The sequence below is a fragment of the Phalangium opilio genome, unplaced genomic scaffold (genome assembly GCF_054372755.1).
Source record: "Phalangium opilio isolate 3A_F unplaced genomic scaffold, DU_Popi_V2 ptg000002l_1, whole genome shotgun sequence".
Lineage (NCBI taxonomy): Eukaryota > Metazoa > Arthropoda > Arachnida > Opiliones > Phalangiidae > Phalangium > Phalangium opilio.
This window is the reverse complement of record NW_028324144.1, coordinates 1,797,921-1,821,383: the sequence shown is the minus strand read 5'-3', so window position 1 is coordinate 1,821,383 and position 23,463 is coordinate 1,797,921. Positions and strand designations below refer to the sequence as shown.

The following is a 23,463-nucleotide window of genomic DNA, read 5'->3' as shown; positions in this document are numbered from 1 at the left end:
ACCATCTTCTGGTCTTCGTCCATTCCACTTGGACGCCAGTCTGTACATTCTGGCTTCTAAACACCACCATCTACTGGTCTTCCGTCTATTCCACATAGACACCAATCTGTCTCATTGGCTTCTACTCCATTATCATCGTTTGGTTTTAGGATATACGCGGCGATCAGCTAGGGTTACGAGAAACGTCTAGCCTCCCTAAGGTGGGATCGCCACCAAAGGTTTTCGCAATTGCGCTTTTTCCTTACTATTATAATGGAAACGAATCGTATATATACCCCAAAATTTGAAGAAAGCGGGCAAGAGGGGTAACCTTCACGTTAAACGTCAATATTAGCAAAGTTTGAGATGATAATAGGTATAACTTTATTTTAAACGATTGGAACTATTATTAATGTTAATTATTGAAGATTAAAATAATTAAAAATAATTATATTTATTTAAATATTAAAGATAATCTTGTTTCTTAACTCAAAATTAATACGGAAAGAGTTAAAAAGCAGTCTATGTTTTTGTCTGTGTGTGTCCGTCCATTGTTACACTAGTGCGTTGCGTTAGCAGTTAGCCTTGTGTTGATGTGTTAAGAAATTATACAGAACCTTAATATTCCCTTTTTCCATAATATAAAGTGAATATGTGGAAGTATTTTTCGTAATTATGATGCATTTAGTACTTTTGTAGCTTTAAAGCTCTGTTTCATTTTGATATTCCAAAGATTTTTTTTAATATTGTTATTTGAAATGGCTGTTTATATATTACTTAAGCTATACTACATCTGTATATAGAATAATCCTTGGTTTAGCGATTTCATGAAGAAAACTAAGACCTTGACTCCGGCGGGTAAAATAAGTATCATCCGTTATAGGCTTAGTGAAACGAAGAGTAAATAATTGAGGCCTGAGGTGAAGTAAACTTTGGGCTTTGATTTTCGTGTCTGAAATGAAGAGGCATCAACGGATCAGAGTTGTGAATGTAGCTATCAGAATATACGGTAAACAGCTGAAGCGAAGACTTCATTTCCTGATCTTTTCCCCATTGACTGATATCCATGTGTCCAAGATTTATCCTTATTGGATGTAAAATGTCGTCTGCTTTACTGTATTATTCGCTATGCTTGGAATACTGCTTCAATATTTCGAAAATTTTTACTTCAAAAAAGAGAAATAATTCCATATCTAGGTAAATAAGTTTGTAGTAGTAGACCTCTTGACTCGGAGAGGTAATATTTTGGTTTTCCCAACTTGTGTTAAGAGTAATACAGTACGCAATCATAAAGAACTTCCCTCTGTCTTAAAAATAGAGGCTAGTTCTCATACAAATAAAATGGCGCTACGCGTCAGCACTTAACAATGGCTTAGCGAAAGGTAGGGGAGTGGGCGAGGTACATTGGGAGAGTTTCAGTTCCTCAGGTCGCCTATCATCATTTCCACTCCATCTTATCTCTTTTCTCCCTGGTTCTATGAAAAAGACGAACATGGGAACATAAACCGTTTAAAAGAGCACCGTCTATCGCCAATAAGCGGAAACATGAGGCGTTTCCCATTTCTTTCCCAAAAAATAGGGCTTTGACGTAATTTTCGCCTAATGACGCTATTTAGTCTACAGATACTGTATTACCAGGGAGTAAGGAACGTTAGAGGGAGTTTTGATCTAATGCTAAAAAAACCGTCATACAGTGGCAAATGGGAAAGAAAGTGGGGGTAGGAATTTTTTTTTCTCCGTTCCACAATTTTAGCTAACGCGCAGGCGCGAGTGACGTCGTTTACTACCGCCAGCAGAGAGAATTTAAAAATTCTCTCTGCCGCCAGCTTCCGCTTCTATCGACTGTTGCCCCACTCACTCTGTTAAACCAACAATCAACGTCTGTTGGGAGGAAACCGAGGCTTAATAAAAATGTCAAATTGTTTTTGTAACGGTTGTAGGAATGATTCAAGGTATTCGCTTAAAAATGTATGAAAGGGATATCTTTCCACGCGTTTCCAAAGCCAAAAACCCAGATAGAAAAATGTAAAAGATGGATATTAGCTAGTGGAAGACCGATTTCCACTAGCTTCTATTCACTTTCAATAAATTTCAAGCTTTGTTTTTGGTTTGGGAAATGGTTTGAAAACGAAATTTACCATGTCGGGTCTTGTTAAATACTTAGGGTTACTTGAACAATTAAAAAACAACACTTCTTATAGTTAACCATGGGAGAAATTCAAACACGACCTTCCCCTTCTAGTTCAAAGCCGGGTTTTAAATTTGACGCATGCGCGCGGACACCGCCATGAGTCCCTGAGTCAGCGCCAGAGAGAGACGATTTTAGCCACGAAGCGAAAGAACGCGCCTATTCACTTTAACACTCCCTCTCAAGTCTCTCCTCCCTGGTATTACCAACAAGTGCGTTACTTGACGTTTAAGTCATTCTTAAAGAACTCACTGACTGTTTAAAGCTAAGCGCGAGGGAAGTTCTATGTCTTTTCTGTCATTCGAAAATTGCATAAAAGGTGAATGAGATACATATTCCCCTAAGCTCCCTGTGTTCAAGATGCAAAAAATTATTTCGACCTCTTTAATGTTTCAAAGTTCATACTTGAACTAATTTTTAAAAATTTAGTGGTAAAATTATTATAAGTATGATAATATTATTATTAATTATTGGGCAAATTACTCTATGTCGACTTCTTGAAAGTAATAGTTAGCGGTCTCAATGAGGTCCCAAGGTTTGTGGCCAACCTTTTTGAGTTCAGTTTGGTTCAGTTTCATGACGTTGCTGTAATATGTCGCAAATTCTTTTTCCTGAGGTGTTAGAAATAGCTTTCTCTTTCCACAACCAAAGACGTTCGTTACCTGAATCAGAGAACAAAGATGAATTTCGATCTATTTGATTTACCTGTGTTACCTGTATAATTTTCTCTTAATAAACTCATTGCCTTATAACTTACCGTTTTGGTTTTACTGGAAGTTTGTAATCTATGTAACAGCATGAATATATATAAATACTAACGTATTGTGGATCCCCATTTCTTACGTTCCACAATTAAGGAATTTGGATTTTGGGCCCGTTAAACAGAGAAAAAATTAACTTGTAACCCCCCTCCCCAGAAACAACTTTGTAAAGTGAGAGAGAAATTTGTGTTTATTTCTTTCAGTGGATGTTCGAAATTTCAAACCCACCACTCGTTATTCTCCCGAAAGATGTTGTTCCTCCCCCCCCCTGCGACCTAGCTATTTACGCCTCGATTTACATCCGTCTCACATCCGCGGTGTGGTTTGATGGTCAGCTTTTTGGCCTAGTTGAGAATCCATAATACTTCAGTATTTATACATATCCACAAACACAGCCTTAGTGAGGGCTAATTCAAGAACTAGACGAGAACGTACCACTTCAATTCACTTCCGAATTTATCCGATACTAAGTCTTTGTCAGTGCCTCACCAGGAGTTGATTTATTCCACGATCAGCTCTCGGTAACCAGTGCAATTTTCTTTTTAAATTTCTGAACTTACGGAAGAAGAAATGTCGACGTGAACTGCACTTTCTAAAGATGGAAGGAATTTTGGATCGTCATTGTCTTTCTTGCAAGGCTCCATCGATAACGTTTCTAATTCCGACCATAGCTTATCTTTCGCGGCATTTTTACAAATCACATTGAACAAAATTCTAAAAAGTAAACGATTTGAGGGAGAATAGTTTAGTTAACAAGTGTAGATTGGTTTCAATGTGTTATAAGTCAATAAAGTACAGATTGATACTTGGTTGGGATTGCTAACAATTCCCATACGGTATTAGTCTTACTTCTTTTAATTTGGCAAAGTAATTTCTCATTAATATCTTCTTCAGAATCTAGTTGAACTAATTCCTCTCCAAAGTTACTGCTAGCCATTGTTAGACTTCGCGGGCGAAGTTTCAATAGGGAATTACTAAGCTGAAGCTGAACTTGAGTAAAACAAGTTGGGAAACCAAAATAAACCTCTCCAGAAGAAAATAGGGGAAGTGGGTAGCTTGGGCAACTTCGCGAGGCGTCCCGTTTACGGATTTTTCGCGCCATTTCCCTCCCCGTGGGGGTGAAGAGAGATAGGATTTTTACGCGCATTAACACACGAGTGACGTAATTCTGTGGACAGTACGGTCCTACGCCTTCCAACTGACTAGAGGCGTCTGCTAGAGGCAGTGAGGCACTCAGGCAGAATGGCAGAGGCTGGAATCGAGTGGTAAGTACTAAATTCATAACTTATTTTAAAATATGTCTTTATTTTTAAATACAATGGTATTTCTAAGTTCCAGGGAAAAAATTAACTTGTCCGAAGTTTTAAACTGTGATAGGGAAGAGTTCAAAGTAATAAAGTTGTATCCAAGTTGTTGTAGTTTGATTTTTAACATTGGGATTGGTTTGGGTAGATCTTGCATTTCCTTTCAACACAGCCTGAGTTTTCTTATCGGTAGTTTCCTTGTACGTTAAATCACACTGCGTACTCTTAACGACATTCATTTTATTAAATAACCGAATTTTCGTCCTTAATTAAACCAATATCCGCATTAACCCGTTGCCTGACGTAACCCTAACTCAAACTGAACTCAAACTGAAGCACAGCAGAAATATAAGCAGACTACACAAGTTAGTTCCACAGTTCGCTACATGGTGGCGTTCGCAATGAAATCTGGTACTATTTTATGCTTCGCGCCGATTGGCCAGATTCAAATTTTAAGGGTGGTAGGGGAATCGACCATTGTAAGTGAGAATCACTGGACGACTTGTATGGCTCAAGGCTACGGCTACTCACTTCCCCTATTTTCTTCTGACCTCTCCGATTCGAGACCAGAGCTATCTACCCAATTAAGAGCTTTTTCTTAAATAATTAAATAAATATATTTGATATTAATTAAATTAATTGTCAGTAATTTACCTTAATTCTAGTTAAGTCGTTTTAAGATACATTATTCCTAAAATCACTTTAAACATAGCTATTGTTATCATTTGACTTCTAGCGAACACTTTTTTTCACAATTTTTTGCAGTTTCCTGAACCTTTGGTGGAACCCCTACCATTGGGAGGCTAGACGCTTCTCGTAACCCTGGCCGATCGCCGCGTACATATTAAACCCTAACGATGATAATGGAGTACAATTAGTCAATATTGCTCTCTGTGAACTGAGAACGCGGTCCGGATATTGCGAACACGTTTGCTTCGATTTGCCAACTGCGAACGCTGAGACAGATAAACATACAGACAAGTAAAGCTTATTACCTCTCTGTGACGTCATCGTCACTCTAGAGGTAGTGTAATGCACGAGCAAGGGCAGTGCACCCGATTCCATGGATATTGCAATAGTAAAGGGGATTGGCGAAAGTGACAGCTTTGATAGTTCGTGGCACGAGGACGGTTTTTGAAATTCAGTATAAAGCTATAGGGTTCTAAAAGAAGTTGTGATACGTATCTTATAATAGTATAAGTGTAGAATCATTTTTAAACTCGTCCCGGAAGTGATGAATTTAGAATTGTTTCAGTCTGACCAACCAGTTTTTTATACATTATTTACCTTGAACCATCTAGGATCGAGCTACTATCCACTATACTGCCACTGCCATCTAAACGACCCAATCAGCACTAAATTTCGTCTGCTAGCCAATAAGAGCGAGTTTCTAGAAGTTTCTATGTTACAGAGTTTTTGACCTTACAAAAGCAGCATGTTAAGGATCCTAGCTTAATACTCGAAACCTTTTCGTGTATTATCGGGTACTCGCACAGTACTATATTATTGGGGGAAAAAATTCAATCTAATATTTAATGATCGATCTACACGCGACTACCCCTTAAAAAACATCGAAATTTGGCCTAGTTCAAATACGAACTTAGTACTGAGCCAAGACCTAAAATATTAAGTTTATCAGAACCGCGGATTTCAAAGCAATATGACCATAGATTAAGACGCTAAATCCCCCTTCATATTTCTTCTATTTCTCTTCAAAATTGAATTAGAAATTAATTGACAGCAAACCTGTTATTGTTGCAAATTGTAACGGCTGGAAATTCCACTTTCCCGGATTTGTCAATACGAATGCTTTGCACTGTCGGATTCTCAAAGTATTCGTTCAGAAACGATCCAGTGTGATAAACGCATACAGTTACCATTAACAGAATATTCACGATTCTTACGGAACGAACTGATTTGAACTTGCTTTTCGGAATTACGCGTGAACGTGAAGTATTAGCACGCATTGTTGCAACGATTTCTAAAAACGTTTTCGTATATTCCCCGCTCGAAACGAAAAAGTAGTGAAATAGGCCATATACCTCCGCGGTAAAAGAGCGTTGTATATTGATTTGTTTGGCAATGGCATGCTACACATCTGTCTAAAATTGCAAGGGCTCTAACTTATACACGTTTCTGGATTGAAACAAAAAATATTGCTCAGTAGTTTCAAGTGCAAATTCAAGCTGAAATTTACTCTATCTTTACAAGTCCTTAACTAACGTTTTACTGACTAGAGGACAACAAGTAAGTTTAGATTAAAATACGGAAAAGTTACGGGTATTATTAGCCCAGTATCCTGATTTAGCATTAAACGTGATGCCAATTTTAGACGATGTCGCATGTTTGGCCGAGTGACTTTGGGTTTAATTATCCTTCCAAACTCATGATTCACTTGATTGAAAATTAAAATTTGACCATTCTCTCGCCACAAAACATAGCAGTGTGGGGATAATGGGTGCTCCATTGAAATCGACCTTTTCTTAAACCCATTTTGCTGGTAAAGTATGCGCCTTAGCAGTCTGAAAATGGGGCCAATCCATCGGCAATAGTTCAAACTTAATGTATTGGTCTACTTATTCACTTCAATAACTAAATTGGTATCTGGCTTTTCAAAGAATTTGAGAAAGTGATCCAAGACAGAGCTACTGACCATAATCCACTATCATCGCTAGGGTTAAGATGTAAGTGCGGGAAACGATTGGCAGGGCTTCCACAAATTGCGCTATTTTTTTATCCCTCTTAGGGAATCGGCCAACTTATAATTACCCTAAATTTCTAAAAACTGTTACAGAGGCATACGCTAAATTTCAAACGTCAACAATAGCTATGTTTAAAATGATTTTAGGAATAACGGTTCTTAAAACGACTTAACTAGAGCTAAGGTAAATTACTGACGATCAAAATAATTAATACCAATTATATTTATTTATTTATTTCAGATAAACCTTTAAGAAAAGTAGGTAGCAATTGATAAATGTTAGAATTTATGATAAAGCTAGATATAAGAATGACGGATATCTGATATAACGAATGGTACAGCCAATCTGTACTGAAAAAATGTGCTCATCTGATCGATTCCAACCTGTAATATTCTCAAAGCTAATGGCATGAAGAGAAAATAGCATGGGAAAACATGGTAACGTTTTCATATTTTCAAGTGGGCTTGGTAATTATGGTATTGATCGAGCCCGAAACCACCTGTCTAATTTCAGAAATAATAATTCTGTCACGCTGACAATTGAAAGCAACAATCCAATGAGAAAAACTCAAAAATACGTTTAGTTTTATTTCGACCTGCCCTACATATTTTATTGTTTATTCGAATAACGCGAGAAAAGAAAGCAACGGTCAATAAATATCACACGTTTACCGTTTGATAGCTACTAGCTTTGTGTATTCTGGAATATTCCACTGGTTTCAAATTTATAGATTTCTTCAACAGTCAGAACAATAAGACTGCTCCGACTACCCTGAGATATTCAAAGGTGGTGCACGAATATTATTAATTCAAAAACAAACTAAGACCTAACGGGCGTCGAAATTGGAAAATTCAATAAAGTCCCCATTTTTATTAGAAGTATCAAGAATTTCCAGTAAAAAAATGTTCGCACTAAGCATCCTTGGTCGGGATTATCTATCAAGCATCAACCAAAGCAGTGAAATACCGTTAGCATTGTAGAAACGTGTGTGTGTGTGTGTGTGTTTTTTTTGGAAAAATAAACAGAACAAGGTTTTTTGCTCAAAACATTTGATGGGTTGGACATGGCTTTTGCTTCCAATTTACAATGTGTGCCTTGTTGTCCACAACTGTTTAGGTAAGCCATTGGGACTAGCATTCTATGATACACTTTTCATGTCCATTCTTCTTTACTTTATATTCTCGTTTATCCGCACTCTCTTTAGAAAAAAGAACCACTTTACGGTATTATTTAAGCATACGGCGACCCCTGGCTGTTGCGCGTTCATTTTCGTTAATAAAGGTGCAACGGTAATTAAAATAGCCCAATTTCAACATCTAGATCAAATTCAACTAATGAATCTTGACGGTGAGACGTAGAACGACGGGGAATCGAACCTTTGGGTTTTTATGGTCTGGGTTTGTTGGATTCAAACCGTGGGGTCTGGGTTTGTTGGATTCAAACCGTGGGGTCTGTCATTCACGAATTCCCGTACGCCAACCGTGAAGTCCAACTTACTTGAGTAGTCCGAAATCAAAAACCAAATCATAAATTCGGAACAAAATCAAAAGAATTTATGGTCACTTGAAAATTCCTTTAGAAAATCCAAAATCAGTAGCGAAATCAGAACCGAAATCGCGAAATCTATTAGAAAATTCACTAAATCCAAAGAAAAAGTAATTAAAAAAAATTTGAATCAGAAATTTCAATTTCCCGGTGTTTCGAATTCAGTACAAATTTTAAAACACAGTTTGAAGGTAGGCGTGTGGGGGGATGAGATTCATTCCCCTAAGCTCACTGTGCTCAGGAAAAAAAATTGCAGATCGACTTTAGAATTTGCGTCGAAGTTTGCGCAACTGCATTAATTTACACTTTTGACTTTAACTGTTTTGGTCGATTTTAAATTCGATTTTCTACTAATATATCTGAGTAGCATGATTTGAAAGCTTTCGAGCGATGATAGCAACGATAATCCCAGCCATAAACCCAAATGACCTCCGATTCCTCCCAACAAGTCTTGCATCTGTAACCATTAAAATGTATTTCGTCCAATCGCCAAAAACCACTAGATTTGAGTTACACGCATTTACCGTGTATTTTCCGTGAGTTGAGTATACAACTTGCTCCAAATTTGAAAAATATATTTTAAATCTGTATCAAATTATACAGATAATTTAAAATTAAGTTTAAAATTCATTATTTGCTAATATTCCCACGTACTTTCCTTGACCTTCGTCCTTTGGTTTTTAAAATTGAAAACAAGGCTTAAGAATATGTTTGCTAGTGCCAAATGTAACATAATAACAACAAGTATGACGCTTTCCATTTCCGTTATGCCAAAATTCAAGTGATAGACAAGAGTATTGTTTGAAAAGGGATGCACGAGGTTCTAGCTAAAAACATATACCTTATTTGGGTTTATAGCCATTGACTGTGCCTCACCTGGGATAGCTCTAAGGAAGGTTTATACAATTAACAAATAGGCATTAAAAAGCTAAACGACAGCCTCCTATACTAACTAATACCGTTAACTTCAACGGTAGTGTTTGGTGGAAAGGAGAAACCGGTTAACACAGCGGAGGAAAATTCATTTAACTTGTGAACGCAATGATTTGATCCGCTACCTCGGTTCAAGATCCTGTTGCTTTGTGACGAAAGCGATAACCGCTACGCCACGACACTTTAATTGACTGTCGGAAATTTGTTTTACTCGAAAAATACTTTCATTAACTTAATTTTTGCGTGCCATACTTGTTGATATTTGCTAATGGCGATATTGAAGCGGAATTTAACACTTACCAAAACAAAATTTGGCGCTGTATTGTAGGAAATTGATGTTTCGTGTTTAATTTCTCTAAAAATTTAAGTTCAATTATTCTAATTATTGTTTTAAATGCAGTCAAATAGTTAATGCGCTTACAAACAGGGCAAAGGACAGAAACAGCTTTTAGCATTATTAACCAATTCAGATTCGGCTCTTCTTAAACAACAAACTGAAATAATTAATTTTATTAATTAAATTTTTTTTCAATTACTTGAATAAGTAAATTAAAAAAATTGTGGTACTCGCTTTTTGTTAGATTTGTAAAGTCACAGGCGGGGTATCCAGGGAATTCGCCGATTATTGGATTGTAACACGAACAAAGACGAGTGGCGGAACGCTGAACACACAGATTAGTGCAGTTCTAAACAATGGAAACTTTATGTTATTCACTCTCTTGATAATTGTTATCAGAACGGAATAATAAGAGAAGGATATCCACATTTCTTTACGGCTGTAACAAGATTCTTACCAGCCTGATATTTACTCCCGTCTCTAATTGGCTAACGAGTTTCTACCGTCATTGCTACGCTTAATGGCGTCAGGGGGCACGTAGAGAACGAAATAATAGTTCAAAATGTATTCTGCCTTTTCACCTCTCCGCGTGTTGATGAAGTCACGGAGAGGTATTACACTGGACGTATCTGTGTGTGTGTCTGTCACCGCTGTCGCAGTTGGCAAGCGGAGCAAACGTGTTCGCACAAAGAAATATTGGGTTCTACTCCATTATCATCGTTTGGGTTGAGGTTGAGAGAAACGTCTAGCCTCCCAATGGCAGGGTTTCCACCAAAGGCTCACGCAATTTCGAGTTTTCTCATCACCTCTTATGAATCAATCGCCTTATATACCCTAAATTTCCAAAATATTTTAAGAGGCATACGCTTGAATTCAAATGTCAACAATTGCTATGTTTGGAATGATTTTATGAATAAAGTTTCTTAAAACGATTTTACTATAATTTAGCTAAATTAATGACGATTAAAATAATTAATATCAATTATATTTTTTTTATTGAAGAAAAACCTCTTAATTGCGTCTCGATTCGGAGAGGTTTATTTTGGTTTCCCAACTTGTTTTAATCAATATTTTTAATTAAAAATAAAATCCAGACTAGAAGAGTTGTACTTTTAAAGTTTAAAGCGTGGAAGGAAATGTGTTTTGTGGGGGAATATTGACCCTTTCTAAGACTGAATTCTGCTATATATACAGACTCTCGTTACATATCTTTTTAAAATATTACGTTTGGTCGGGTTTTCAACATGGTTATATAAACTCGAGGTAGTTATTCTCGTAATAGAGTTTGTGGAAAAATAATGAAAGATTAGAATTCTTGGACGTGGAAGGTTTAATATGGAGACAATTCAACTACGAAGAAGAAACACAACGGCTGATTGCTTTATTGCTAAGGAGTGAGTTTTATTGAAATCGTAAAATTTTAAACACTCCAATACACATGTCTATAACATATTCCGTTTAAATACAATTTTACCCTTTTACATTGGATATACCAAAAAGAATTCCCCCCCCCCCTGAAATAGTCTTTAATTAAAATTTCGGGCTTCTGTGACGTAGAAGGTGAAAAATAAACAACAACTAAGGCTTAGGCTTAATTTTATACACAATGTTATTGCTAAGCCTAGTTTGAAAATTTAAATTGAAGCGCGCGCCTCGCGTGAGCTGGCGCGTGAACCAAACTCTTACGTAATTATAATCCCAGCCCCCCCCCCCCATTTCGAATATCACAATCGATTTTTGGGTGAACCTTTTTCATTTTAAATTATTTCAAAAATTTGTATCCTGGTGAAATGTTAACATATTTTAATGAAATCTGTTGTACTTTAAAGAGAAAAATAACCCCCTACCTCAGTAAATTGTATCTAAAAAGTTCACTTTAAATGAGACTTGCTCTCGTGAAAAATTTATCTTAATTGACGTTCTTTTAAATCAATAATAACATTTTATATTTGCAAACATAGTCATTTTCTCGCCAATTTACAAGAAATCAAATTTCATTTTCGGTATATTTTCAACTTTCATTTGGAAACTACGCCCACATCTGTATTTTTTCAACTCTAGTTAAAACCGTCTTAAAGATGACGAAAAACTATTCTATCGCGAGGTTTCTTGATGAAACGTAAAGCATACGTCCATATATTTGCCAATTTTAATTTCATTTAAATTCACACTAGAGTGAGTAATTATTTATTCGCATTCGTGTCATTAGTGCATAATTACCCTCATGAAGTTCAAGAGTAGATCGAAACACACGGTGATTTCGTTGGTGAACAATATATATTTCCAAGTAAATTTGAAGTTTATGTTAGATTTGGTGTGGTGACGTATTACTTTTTACGAGTTCATGTTAATTAGTAGAAGATAATTTCGGTTATGACAATGGCTACTGTTCCCGACAACAACATGAGAAGAAAGTAGAAAGGAACGCAGACGCTGCTCAGGTCCAAGTCAGTCACGCTTTTGAACGGTTTCTCCCACTTGAGCTGTTTAATCGTGTAATCGAACTCAAAATCCAGATATTTGAAAACTTTCGTTTCGAAAATGGGTGCCATGCTGCGATAGAATATTTGTCAAAACCCCTTCATAATTTTAGTATAAAATTCTTACCGACCTCAGTTGGACGGACTCGTGCAGTTGGGGACTGCTTCTCACCCAAGAAGTGTTGAACATGGTGTGTAGGTAGTCGAACTCAACGTCTTCTTCCGAAAAATAAAGTCCCGCTTTCATCGCGTATAACAAATCTTTTTCGTATCTCATAATGAGTTCGAAGAAAGTATTAAAATTTTCGACCTTCATGATTGCAGCTTTCTGCCCGGAAACAATGGGAATGAAAGCATTTCCGGAGATATCTTTAAAATCGGCCAAACATTTATTCTGATCTAGTTCGCCTAGCCATTCCCTAACAGAGGGGTCCTGGGCTGACTGTAGATACGGAACAATGCAACAGAAGAATTGAGAAACTTAACATACAGAAGAATATTCACCAAAAATCGGAGGCGTTTGTATGTAGTCGGCATCATTCCTGTTGGAATTCCCGATTTGACCAAGTCCGCTAGAGTGTCGATGCGATTGTAACTTTCTATCGTGAACTCCGTCCGCAAGAAGCAACCCAAGTAGAACAGAATGAAAGTCACTCCGATCAGCCACGACGAAGCCAGCAGACGACAAGTAATGTGGGGCAAAATGGAGGGAATCGCTATGGGGAACAAAATTATACAGTCTTTATGTCTGATTAAAGCGCCAGAAATCTTTTGCTTTGAAGACAATCTTTGGTAATTGAAACCCTCATGCGAAACTGGCTCGCGCGAGGGTGAATTGTTATCAACTGTTAGGGATGCGCTTACCTTCGCCGCACAAGAGCGACGTGTTCTCCCAAACATTTTCCAGGGTTTCTCGGGCCATTTTCTTGACAACCCTCTTGATGGGCACCGATTTGTATTTGTTGGTTACTATAGAGTGAACGACGAGCAAAAGTGACAGAAGAACCAAAGTGAACACAATTAAAATCAGCACCTAATTGAACCGAGAATGGAAATTAATCAATTGGGTAGTGAATGGAATGTTTATTGAGGGAAATTTACTGGAGTGTCCATATTTAAGAAGGACAATGAAGTGGACGTGACTCTCTTCGGGGCACCCGAAAGGATTATTATGTCGGTCGTTCCATAGGGAGAAGACGGAGTGTAATTTTCCAGTCGAGTGTCGAAAAATGAGCGTGGCGTGTCTACCGTGAAGATGTGAGTTTTCTAAAACCATCATAAAGATTAAATATTTTGACTTCGTTAATCGGGAATTAATCAAAGCGTTTTAATATTAGGCGTAAAATTACTTACAGAAATGGCAACTTTTGACCACTTGACCCTGTATAATTGAATCGGCAAAATGAATTACATAAGGACCTTAACATAACCTCACGAGTGTTCATAAACTGAATTATATTCGTTTCTGAGAGATAGTTGAGATTACAATTAAAGAATTCTTCATATATTTTTGTCTATAATCGCAACTTAACGGGTTCACCCTTTGAGTTTTTCAGTTTTCTCAGAACCATTATGTCAAAGTCAAAGGAGCGCCTTAAGGCGATGCTTTCTCGCTCGCCCCCAATTATTAGTCGTTAAATAAAGTACAAAGTATGGAATTTACTTCATGTTCATGGATCGTTTTAAATAATCCGCCATCATTTCGATGTAGGTTTTTGCGTTCCATTTTTCCTGATAAGAAATAAAAGTGAAATTGTCATCAAGAAAATCAATCTTAATTCCGAGAGATTTTTCAAGTCTCGCTTCAATAACGCGAACGAGTGATTATAAACCCACTTCAGCTGTCCAGTAGGTTATTTCAGTCTCATTGGCGAACCTATTGATCAATTTGTCAAGGATAAATAATATTTACCATTTTGAAAATGCAAATTCTATACCTGTATTTGAAATATCGATTATTTCCTAGAAATTCCATTTCGTTCAGCGCCATTTTGGAGCCCAGGTTTTTCTAGCATCTATACAATCCGAAATCTTCAAAGACTGTAAATTGTTCCTGATAGATTTTCGATTGTTAATTATTAATGAGATTGTTAATAGTGCTTAGGGAGAATAATTTAACAGAATGATAAGAATATTTTGTATTCGGCGTTGAATGGTATTTTGGAATCTGGGTGTTTCCCGCTATACCCCACATGGTTCTTGAGCTTTTGGAGGTAAAAGCGTAAGTGCGTAATTGAAAGAAATCTCGAAGCTTGACTTAATTTAGAAGTTAATTGGAGTTGTATTAATTCCTTTGCGTGGCGTCTTAAACCCAGAGAAGGTGGTCAATATTCCTGGTAATTTAATAACTCCAAAATTAGAAGAGTTACTCTTGGAAAGCTTAGGCGTAGAAGGGAACGGGTTTTCCCCCTTCTAAGACTGAATTCTGCTATAGACAGGCTCGTGTTTAGAGACCATTACCTTTGGTCAGTTTTTCAACAAACTCGAGGAAAGTGTTCTCGTAAGTTACAGTTCATGACAAAATAATAAGTTTTGGCTTTAATTATTGCGCGGTTTTGATCGAGGGAGGGTGAAAAGTAAAATCAATGGATTTATTTTATCGATTCTTCTACTATAATTGTAAAACCATTCTGCATAATGAAACATACGGGAAATTATACCTCCGAATGATTTTAAAATTCAAATTACGTTGAGATTTCTTTGATTAGTAATTGAAATTAGCAAATCAAACTAATCGCGTAATTCCCTGCCTTCTTGTTAAGATTATGATTAAAGTGTTCTTCTTTTAGTCTAAAATCACTACCCAATTAACGCTTTTTTAAAATCAGGCATCAATAAAATTTCCGATTTGAGAATGCAAATTATATACCTGTATTTGAAATATCGATTATTTGCCAGAAATTCCATTTTGTTCAGCGCCATTTTGGGGTCCACTTAAATCATAACGTATTAAATCTGAAAGGCGAAGACACAAAGTGCAACAATCCAACAATTTAATATAATTTTAAGACAATTTCGTAATCTCCTTTGAGTACCGATGTGGCTTGTAAGATATGCCTAGTCTCATAAAGGACAGAGTTTGCGTAATGAAACTGAAGTATAATTTTAACTGCTAGGTCTATTTTGTTTGCTTATGTTTCAGTTGCCATGCACGGTAACTGAAATGAATATGTTGAATAATTAATTTATATATATAAAACAATAGTTTTGTTTTATATAAAGACCAGACTGGAAACGTTACATACCGTTCAAATACCATTACTCTGCCTAACAAGGTCAATTCAACTCGAGGCAATTGTTTCTCGCAATACAGTTCGTGGAAAATAAACAAGTTATGGGTTTAATTATATCCTGATTTAAAGGGAAGGTGAAAAGGAAAATGAATCGATTTTTTATCGATTCTTTTACTAATTATAAGGTAAATCTGCGCAGTGAAATGTCGAGGAAAAACCAGCTACGAAAGATTTTAAAATTCAAATTAGTTTGAAATCTCATCGACAATTTGAAATTAGCACCTCTGAACATTCGCGTAACGCCTTGCCTTCTCGTGAACAAATTTCACTTGGCGCTCTAAATGTCAATTGAGATTTAAAGCGATATTTTTTTAAAAATTGGTCGTGGCGCTAGTTAAATTTTGTTTACAAGAAAGTCAGGGAGGGGGCGTTTCGCGATTGGTTGAAGGTGTTTAATTCAAATTATCTATAATGAAGTCTCAAACTAATTTGAATTTTAAAATCATTCTTAGGTATTATTTCCTGAATGTTTCACAACGTAGATTGGTCTTATAGAATCAATAAAAAAAAAACCACTTTATTTTACCTTTCACCCTACCTTCAAGTGTTTCGTACAAAACTTTGAGAAGAAAATTCGATAACGCCAAGGTTTCAAAGTGCGAACGATCGCGAAATAAGTTTTGAACTGACGCCTGTGCCATACATTGTTTAATAAATAATTATTTGCTTCAAATGAATTTTTGATTTTACCCACAAGATGATTACAGATGGAAATTGAAATTTAACAGAAATGGTGTAAGCGACCATTTTGAAGCATGTGGCGAAATATAGCACTTCATGTTGAGGGATCGTTTTAAATATGCCTCCATGACAAGGAGGATTGATACCATTTACGCAAGGAACCATTTTGAAGCGCATGGGGCAAAAAATTATCATTATCGTTTAAGTTTATTATGTATAAAACAAATTTGATTTGTGTTCTACATCTAAATATTTGGTAGTTATTTGTTTTGAAGCTTAGGTTAGGTTAGGTTCTACATGTATAACTCGGGAATATTGACACTAAATTCCCATGATTTTAGCGATCAATTGTTTTAAGGACGATTAGAAATGTAGTTGGAATAAATGTGTTTGATTAAGTTTAATTGAAGTCAAGTTTTAGACCATGATTTGGTGATATAAAATCTTTATATTAAAAGAAGAAAACTCAATGTCTGTTCAAGTAAACTTCACTCGTGTGAAATCTTATCTTCGTTTTTCGAAGGCAAGTTTTCGCTTTTAATTAACACCAGTCTTTTGGGTGTTAAAATCAATGATAACATTTCGACTTGAAAAAATCGTAACTTGATATTTTTTTTATTAATGCGAGATAATTTATTCTCGATTAGAAAGGTACTTGCATTAACACTCGAGTGAAAACATATTCAAAATCACAAGTGCGTAACTAATTACTACTATAAGTTAAAAGAGAAGATTTGAAGTGACGTAAAGTGCAGTCATTTTGAAGAACAGAGGAGGTTTGGATGTATTATCCAGAAATTCCATTTCGTTTCGTGATGTATTTAATTTTCAACTTTCATGGTAATTAGTAGAAGATTATTTCTGTTGTGACGACGGCTACTGTTCCAGACAACAGCATGAGGAGAAAGTAGAAAGGAACACCGACGCTACTCAAGTCCAAATCGACCGCGGTTTTCAACGGTTTCTCCCACTTGAGCTTTTCAATCGAGTAATCGAGCTCAAAATCCAGATATTTGAAAACTTGCGTTTCGAAAATGGGTGCCATGCTGCAACAGAACATTTGTCAAAACCCGTTCACAATTTTACCATAAAATTCGTTACCGACCTCAGTTGGACGGACTCGTGCACTTGGGGACTGCTTCTCACCCAAGAGGTGTTGAACATGGTGTGTACGTAGTCGAAGGTAAGTTCTTGTTGCGAAAAATAAAATCTTCCTTTGTTCGTGTGTAGACTCATCCTACTGGGTACGTAGCTCATTGCTATTTCCAAAATAACTACCAGATATTCGACCGTTGTGATCAATACATTCTTCCCGGAAATAATGGGAATGAAACCCCCAAGGATATTAGCTTTTAAATCGCGGGTAAGTTTCTTCTTATCGAGTGCGCCTAGCCATTCCTGAACAACAGGGTCCTTGGCTGCCTGTATATTTGCATCAATGACGTCAGAAGAATAAAGGAACTTAACACACAGAAGGATATTCACCGAAACTTTGAGGCGTTCGTATGCTTGGACGCCCATTGCAGGTGGAATTCCCGATTTGATCATGTCCGAGAGGGTGTCGATGTAATTGTAGCTTTCCGTCGTGAACTCCGTCCGCAAATAACAACCCAAGTAGAACAGAATAAAAGTCACTCCGATCAGCCACGACGCAGCCAGCAGACGACAAGTTATGTGCGGCGAAACGGAGGGAATCGCTGTGGGCAACAAAATTATCTAGTTCACTTTGCTTTATCATGAGTGATGAAACCGTCAGTCATCTTTCGTTATGGGAATATATAATCTTTGGTTATTGAATCCTTCACAGGAAACTGGTTCGCTTAAGGATGAATTGTTATTAAATGTTAGCGAGCGCTTAAACGCTTACGTTCGGCGCAGAAGAGCGACGCGTTGTCCCAAACATTTTCCAGAGTTTCTTGGGCCAGTTTCTTGGCAACTCCCTTGGTGGGCATCGATTTGTATTTGTTGGTTACGATGGAGTGAAGGACGAGCAAAAGCGACAGAAGGACCAAAGTGAACACAGTTAAAAGCAGCACCTAATTGAACCAAGAATGTAAATTAATGAATTGGTGGTGAATGGAATGTTTATTGATCGAAATTTACTGGAGTGTCCATGTTTAAGAAGGACAAGGAAGTGGACGTGACTCTCTTCGGGGGTCCCGAAATCATAATCGTGTCGGTCGTTCCATAGGAAGAAGACAGAGTGAATTCTTCCAGATGTTTAGCGAAATATGAGCGTGGCGTGCCCATCGTCAAGATATGATATTTCTAAAGCCATCGTAAGGATTAAATATTTATTCTTAGTTATTCGATATTTAATCAAGGCGTTTTAATATTAGGCGTAATTACTCCGTAATTAGGTCGAGTATCAGCAAATATTCTTACCCACTTGACCCTGTAATTGAATTGGCAAAATGAATTACATTATGACCTTAACATAACCTCGTAAGTGTTCATAAGTTGACTGATACTCGTTTCCGAGAGATAATTAAGATTACAATTTAAGTATTTTTCGTATATTCTTGTCTAAAATCTCTACTTAAAGGTTTCACCGGTCGGCTTGATTACATTCGAGTTTTCCACTATTCGCAGACCAATTTTGTCAAAGGAGCAAGCGAGGATTAATTTATCGCGTTAAAGCGATTTTTTTCTCGCTCGCCCCAATTAATAGTCGTCTAATTGAGTCCCAAATATGAAATTTACTTCATGTTCAGGGATCTTTTCAAATAATCCGCTATGATTTTGTACTCGGTGTATTTGCTATATACGTTCCAATTTGCCTAACAAGAAATAAAAGTGCAATTGTCATCAAGAAAATCAATCTCAATTCCGAGAAACTTTTCAAGTCTCGCTTGATGAATGCGAACTAATGTTTATAAACTCACACCAAGTGTCGCGTATTTAATTTTAGTCACATTGGCGAACCTATTGATCAATTTATCAAGGATAAATAACAATTACTATTTCAAAATGCAAATTAAATACCTGTATTTAAAATATCGATTATTTCCCAGAAATTCCATTTCGTTCAAGCCATTTTGGGGTCCATTTAAATATAAAGTGTAAAATCCGAAATCTTCAAAGACTGTAAAGCGTTGCTGATAGAGTTAGATTGTTAACTTTTAACGACATTGTTATTAGTACTTAATGAGAATAATTTAACAGAATTATAAGAACATTTTGTACTGGCCTTCGAATAGTATTTTGGAAAATGGTATTTGTCGCAATTACCCGACACGGATTTCGGTTAACGCTTTTTGATCCACCACGATAGCCGCACCCTTCTGTTGACCACTCTCCCCTTTCTTAAACTGAAAATTGGAGCTATAAGTGTAATGGTGCAACTGAATGAAATCTTGAAGCTTGACTCAATTAAGTCTTTAACCGAGAGAAGGTGGCCAATATTGCTGGTTATTAAAAAAAAAACAAGATTAGAAGAGTTGGTCTTGGGAAGTTTAATCATGGGAGGGAATACGTTATCCACTGGAATATTTACCCTTTCTAAGCTGGAATTTTATTAGAAGCAGGCATGCATTAAGTACAATTAAAGGACCATTTCGTTTGGTCGGTTTGTCAAGAAAGTTAGTTCAACTTAGGCCAATTATTCTAGTAATAGAGTTCATGGCAAAATAATTGATTCGATATCACTAAACCGAAACTTTTTTTTCTTGCCTGTTTCTATTAAAAGTTACTTTTTCTCTTAATGAGCGTTTCGATTACTGGCGCCAAGATTTCTGAGGGTAAATTCAAGCCTAAAACAACAACAGCCCAAATAGTCAGTCAACCGGTATGACTTTGTGTCCTGAAGGCCACCATATATATAAGTTATTATTGCAGTGTTTTATGGATGACCCCTAGTTAAATTGCCTACCGTACCCACTGCTTATAGAAAGTACGCCCAATTAGGTTATGTTACTGAACCATAGTTAAATCAAGAGGGTCCAGTCACTCAACGTAACTTTAAAAGCCCTGCAATTGACAGTGCTCAAATCATTACACGTAATCTGTAATGGATTAACTGGGAATCCAAGAATGATTAGTGTCATAAGAAATCTTTCAGTCGTTCAATAGAATTATGTACCCTATACGTCATCTGCTTTATTTAATTGTTGATATCTTCTTTAAAATATTGTTGATAGAAACATAGTTCTAATATTCATTAAGATTTTTCAAATTAAAAATATATGCATATCGCTTAAACATACGGCTTGAAAACATATAAATATCTTGCTTGGTGGGTCAACCTCACCCTATTTTAGTTAGCGAGTGACCAATGTCCGATTACTAATACTTGTCCCTTAACAATCAATCCCATATATCCTTTCCCTCTACGTAATTTCAATTTAGCCACCCTGACCACCCACGCTTATAACCCTTTCATACTTAAAATGACCCAATCCATGACGTTTTTCACCATTTGGTTCTCTTTTATATGACAAAAGGGTATTGTAGCCGGGGGTCAGAGGTAAAAGTCATCTAGACGCTGAATTAAAGGTTCGGACAAATTGGAACAGAGCCTACGTAGCCTTACGAATTGTTATTGGTCTGCTCGAAACCCTTTTTCTAGTGAGAACGTCCCAACTACATACATCCCGCTTTTTTTTTTCAATTGAATGAGTCATGGTGGGCACTATAATGGTGATGACCATAAAGGGGTAAGTCTTGATTAATTTCTTTAAAGGGATAGTAGCGTTTAATTTAGGCTTGCATAAGATTTTGATATTTTTAAGAAAGGTTTTCCAAAAAAGGGGGTAATTATAGGACATGAATGGGATGGTTCTATAGGAAATCATCAATTTTGAGTCGAAAATGTTACGTACTTCTATGCCCACAAGAGACACCCTAAGCAATTTCCGATGCTAGGGTTTTAGGGATGACCCCTTAAATTTAAGTACGAAACTGAAATACAGTGATTGCTAATTTAATTAAAGGGGTCATCCGTAAAACACCATAATATTCATACCCTTTCTGGAACACTCGCTACCATTTCTTAAATCAGAATTTTTGACGTTTAAAAAATTATTTGATGTTCGAAAGGGCATTTGCCTTTGAGAGTGAGTGGTGTTGTAAGTGAATCCGTTTCCCGTTTGATTTTCGTTCAATTTTTCAATCCTCTCTTTTCAAAAATCCGTTATTTCCTTTCTGGGATGAATGGATTTCACCCAAAAAGCTGGTTTCATTTTCAGACCTCATTCGCTTCTCTGACTTTTCAAGAGCATGTCGCCCCAGACAACCGAGGGGCATACCACTCTTCCTATTGTATGTTTATAACTTTATATTCTGATAATTATATCATCTAAATTTAAATTGATTTCATTATGTTTAGGTTGTTTTTAACCGCGTTTGGCTTGTTTTTAACCCCGTTCGGCTTGTTTTTTAATCGCGTTCGGCTTGTTTCTTAATCGCGTTCGGCTTGTTTTTTAACCGCGTTCGGCTTGTTTTTTAACCGCGTTCGGCTTGTTTTTTAACCGCGTTCGGCTTGTTTTTTAACCGCGTTCGGCTTGTTTTTTAACCGCGTTCGGCTTGTTTTTTAACCGCGTTTGGCTTGTTTTTTAACCGCGTTTGGCTTGTTTTTTAACCGCGTTTGGCTTGTTTTTTAACCGCGTTTGGCTTATTTTTAAATCGCGTTCGGCTCGTTTTTAACTGCATTTAGATAGTTTTAAAGACTGTTATCCCAATTTTATAATTTAACTTTATTTACAACACAGTCTAACCAATTCAAGAGTGACCCGTCCCTCGTATAATTCATCCTTTCAATTTGAAAAGCAAAATTTCCTTTCCAATCTTTGCACGTTTAGTTAGTCTTGTATAAAAGCAAACCATGTCGCGTGCCCTTTTTCCCGCCAACCCAATAGCCCCGGCTATGCCACGAGTTAGTAGCATGGCATGGCATGAGTCGCGCGTCTAGGTGGTATAATAGATGACGCGTTGACCCTTAGTAATGACCTCTAGTCTTTCATAAAACCACCGAGGGTTACCAGAACTATTACCCTTTTTAACCTAGACCAAGAAATATCATCTTCCCCTGAAATTTTTAACCCACCTGGTTGATATTTAAAAATCAACGCAGACGATTCATTCAAGCGACCAATAGAGGGTGAAGGGGTGCTTTTTATTGTAAAAGATCAAAACGGAACGGACATTGACTAAAATGACCATACCGTGACCCCTTTTTATAACCCTAAAAGTTCAGTTGGAAACAATGTTATGGTTGCGTATCTGTGGCTGTAGCTCGCCTCGAAGATGGGTCCTTTCTACAGAATATCCATGGACCTTATAATACTTTAGAGGACGGGAAAACTAGCAGAGAGCTTTGTCGATACAAAAAAATCAATAGACTGTTCCATGGGTAGGTCACCCTCTTAGGCTATTTCCCTGACGCCAAGAAGCACCACCAGATGGAGTTCACTCGAATTCACTACACGTGGAGGGAGGTTAGCCGACTCGCAGTGCCTCTAGCGGTGCTTCTTGGCGTGAGGAAAATAACCAAAGGTGTTTAATGTTAAGCGCTCAGGGTGACGTAATAAATTAGAATCTATGTTATATTTTTTTCTGGTGGTTCAAGGTCATAATTTCAAAATTAATTATTTTCAAAGTGACACCAGGAAGGGGGTGAAGTAAAGAAAGCATTCCCCTCAGCTCACTTCAATCATAATTTATGCTAATTTGATGGCCAAAAAATAGGTGTCTTTTCTGGTCCTCTTTAGTGGAGAAATTTTAAAGTCCATGAAATAGCGGAACTTTATTCAAGGACCTATACACTCACACACACACACAAAAAAAACCCGTTCTTTATAGCAAGGGTAAAAGGATTTTTGGTTGGTTTGCCCTGTTTTTCCGGTGACTCTTTAAGCCTTGGCTTGTATTGCATCTGTTAACTTTTTATACCCCTTAAATGTAAGAAGTGGTTTGCTTATATTTGGGAATGAGTTAGTATAATAATATTACGTCTATAAAGTTGAACAGATGTGGGTAGGGTAGGTCAGGATTGGTCAAATTGAATCAGCAGTCCAATTTGGGAATGTAAACCCATTTTTTTTCGTCCTAACCAAGTATGTTTTTAGCAACGTTTTAGGGAAGTTTCTCAGTCACGATTTCTTTTTAGTATGGGTAGGAATAAATACAGCTACTAGTAATCATCGTCTACGTGAAAACCATTTTCACTCAACGTATCTAGACCGGATTTTGTGTGCAAATAATCTAACACGCTGCCTGTTGCACCTTGGAACTGGCGTGGGTACCAACCAATGAAACGGCACT

General features: G+C 36.9%; 1 protein-coding gene and 1 long non-coding RNA gene across 3 annotated transcripts in view; one reads left to right on the top strand and one right to left on the bottom strand.

Moving 5' to 3' along the window:
- Nucleotides 1-23,463, top strand: part of LOC149718206 (uncharacterized) — an 82,175-nt gene that overhangs the window by 48,789 nt on the left and 9,923 nt on the right. The gene's annotated exons all lie outside the window — the stretch shown is intronic.
- Nucleotides 7,237-13,583, bottom strand: LOC149718208 (uncharacterized). The gene is made up of 10 exons (XM_089859512.1): nucleotides 13,094-13,583; nucleotides 12,734-12,945; nucleotides 12,361-12,671; nucleotides 12,137-12,302; nucleotides 9,984-10,098; nucleotides 9,834-9,906; nucleotides 9,713-9,767; nucleotides 9,134-9,150; nucleotides 9,004-9,064; nucleotides 7,237-8,936 (listed from the first exon to the last, which is right to left on the bottom strand). Exons 1-10 carry the CDS (start codon nucleotides 13,149-13,151, stop codon nucleotides 8,775-8,777), a joined length of 1,230 nt encoding a protein of 409 aa, XP_089715638.1. The 5' UTR covers nucleotides 13,152-13,583; the 3' UTR covers nucleotides 7,237-8,774.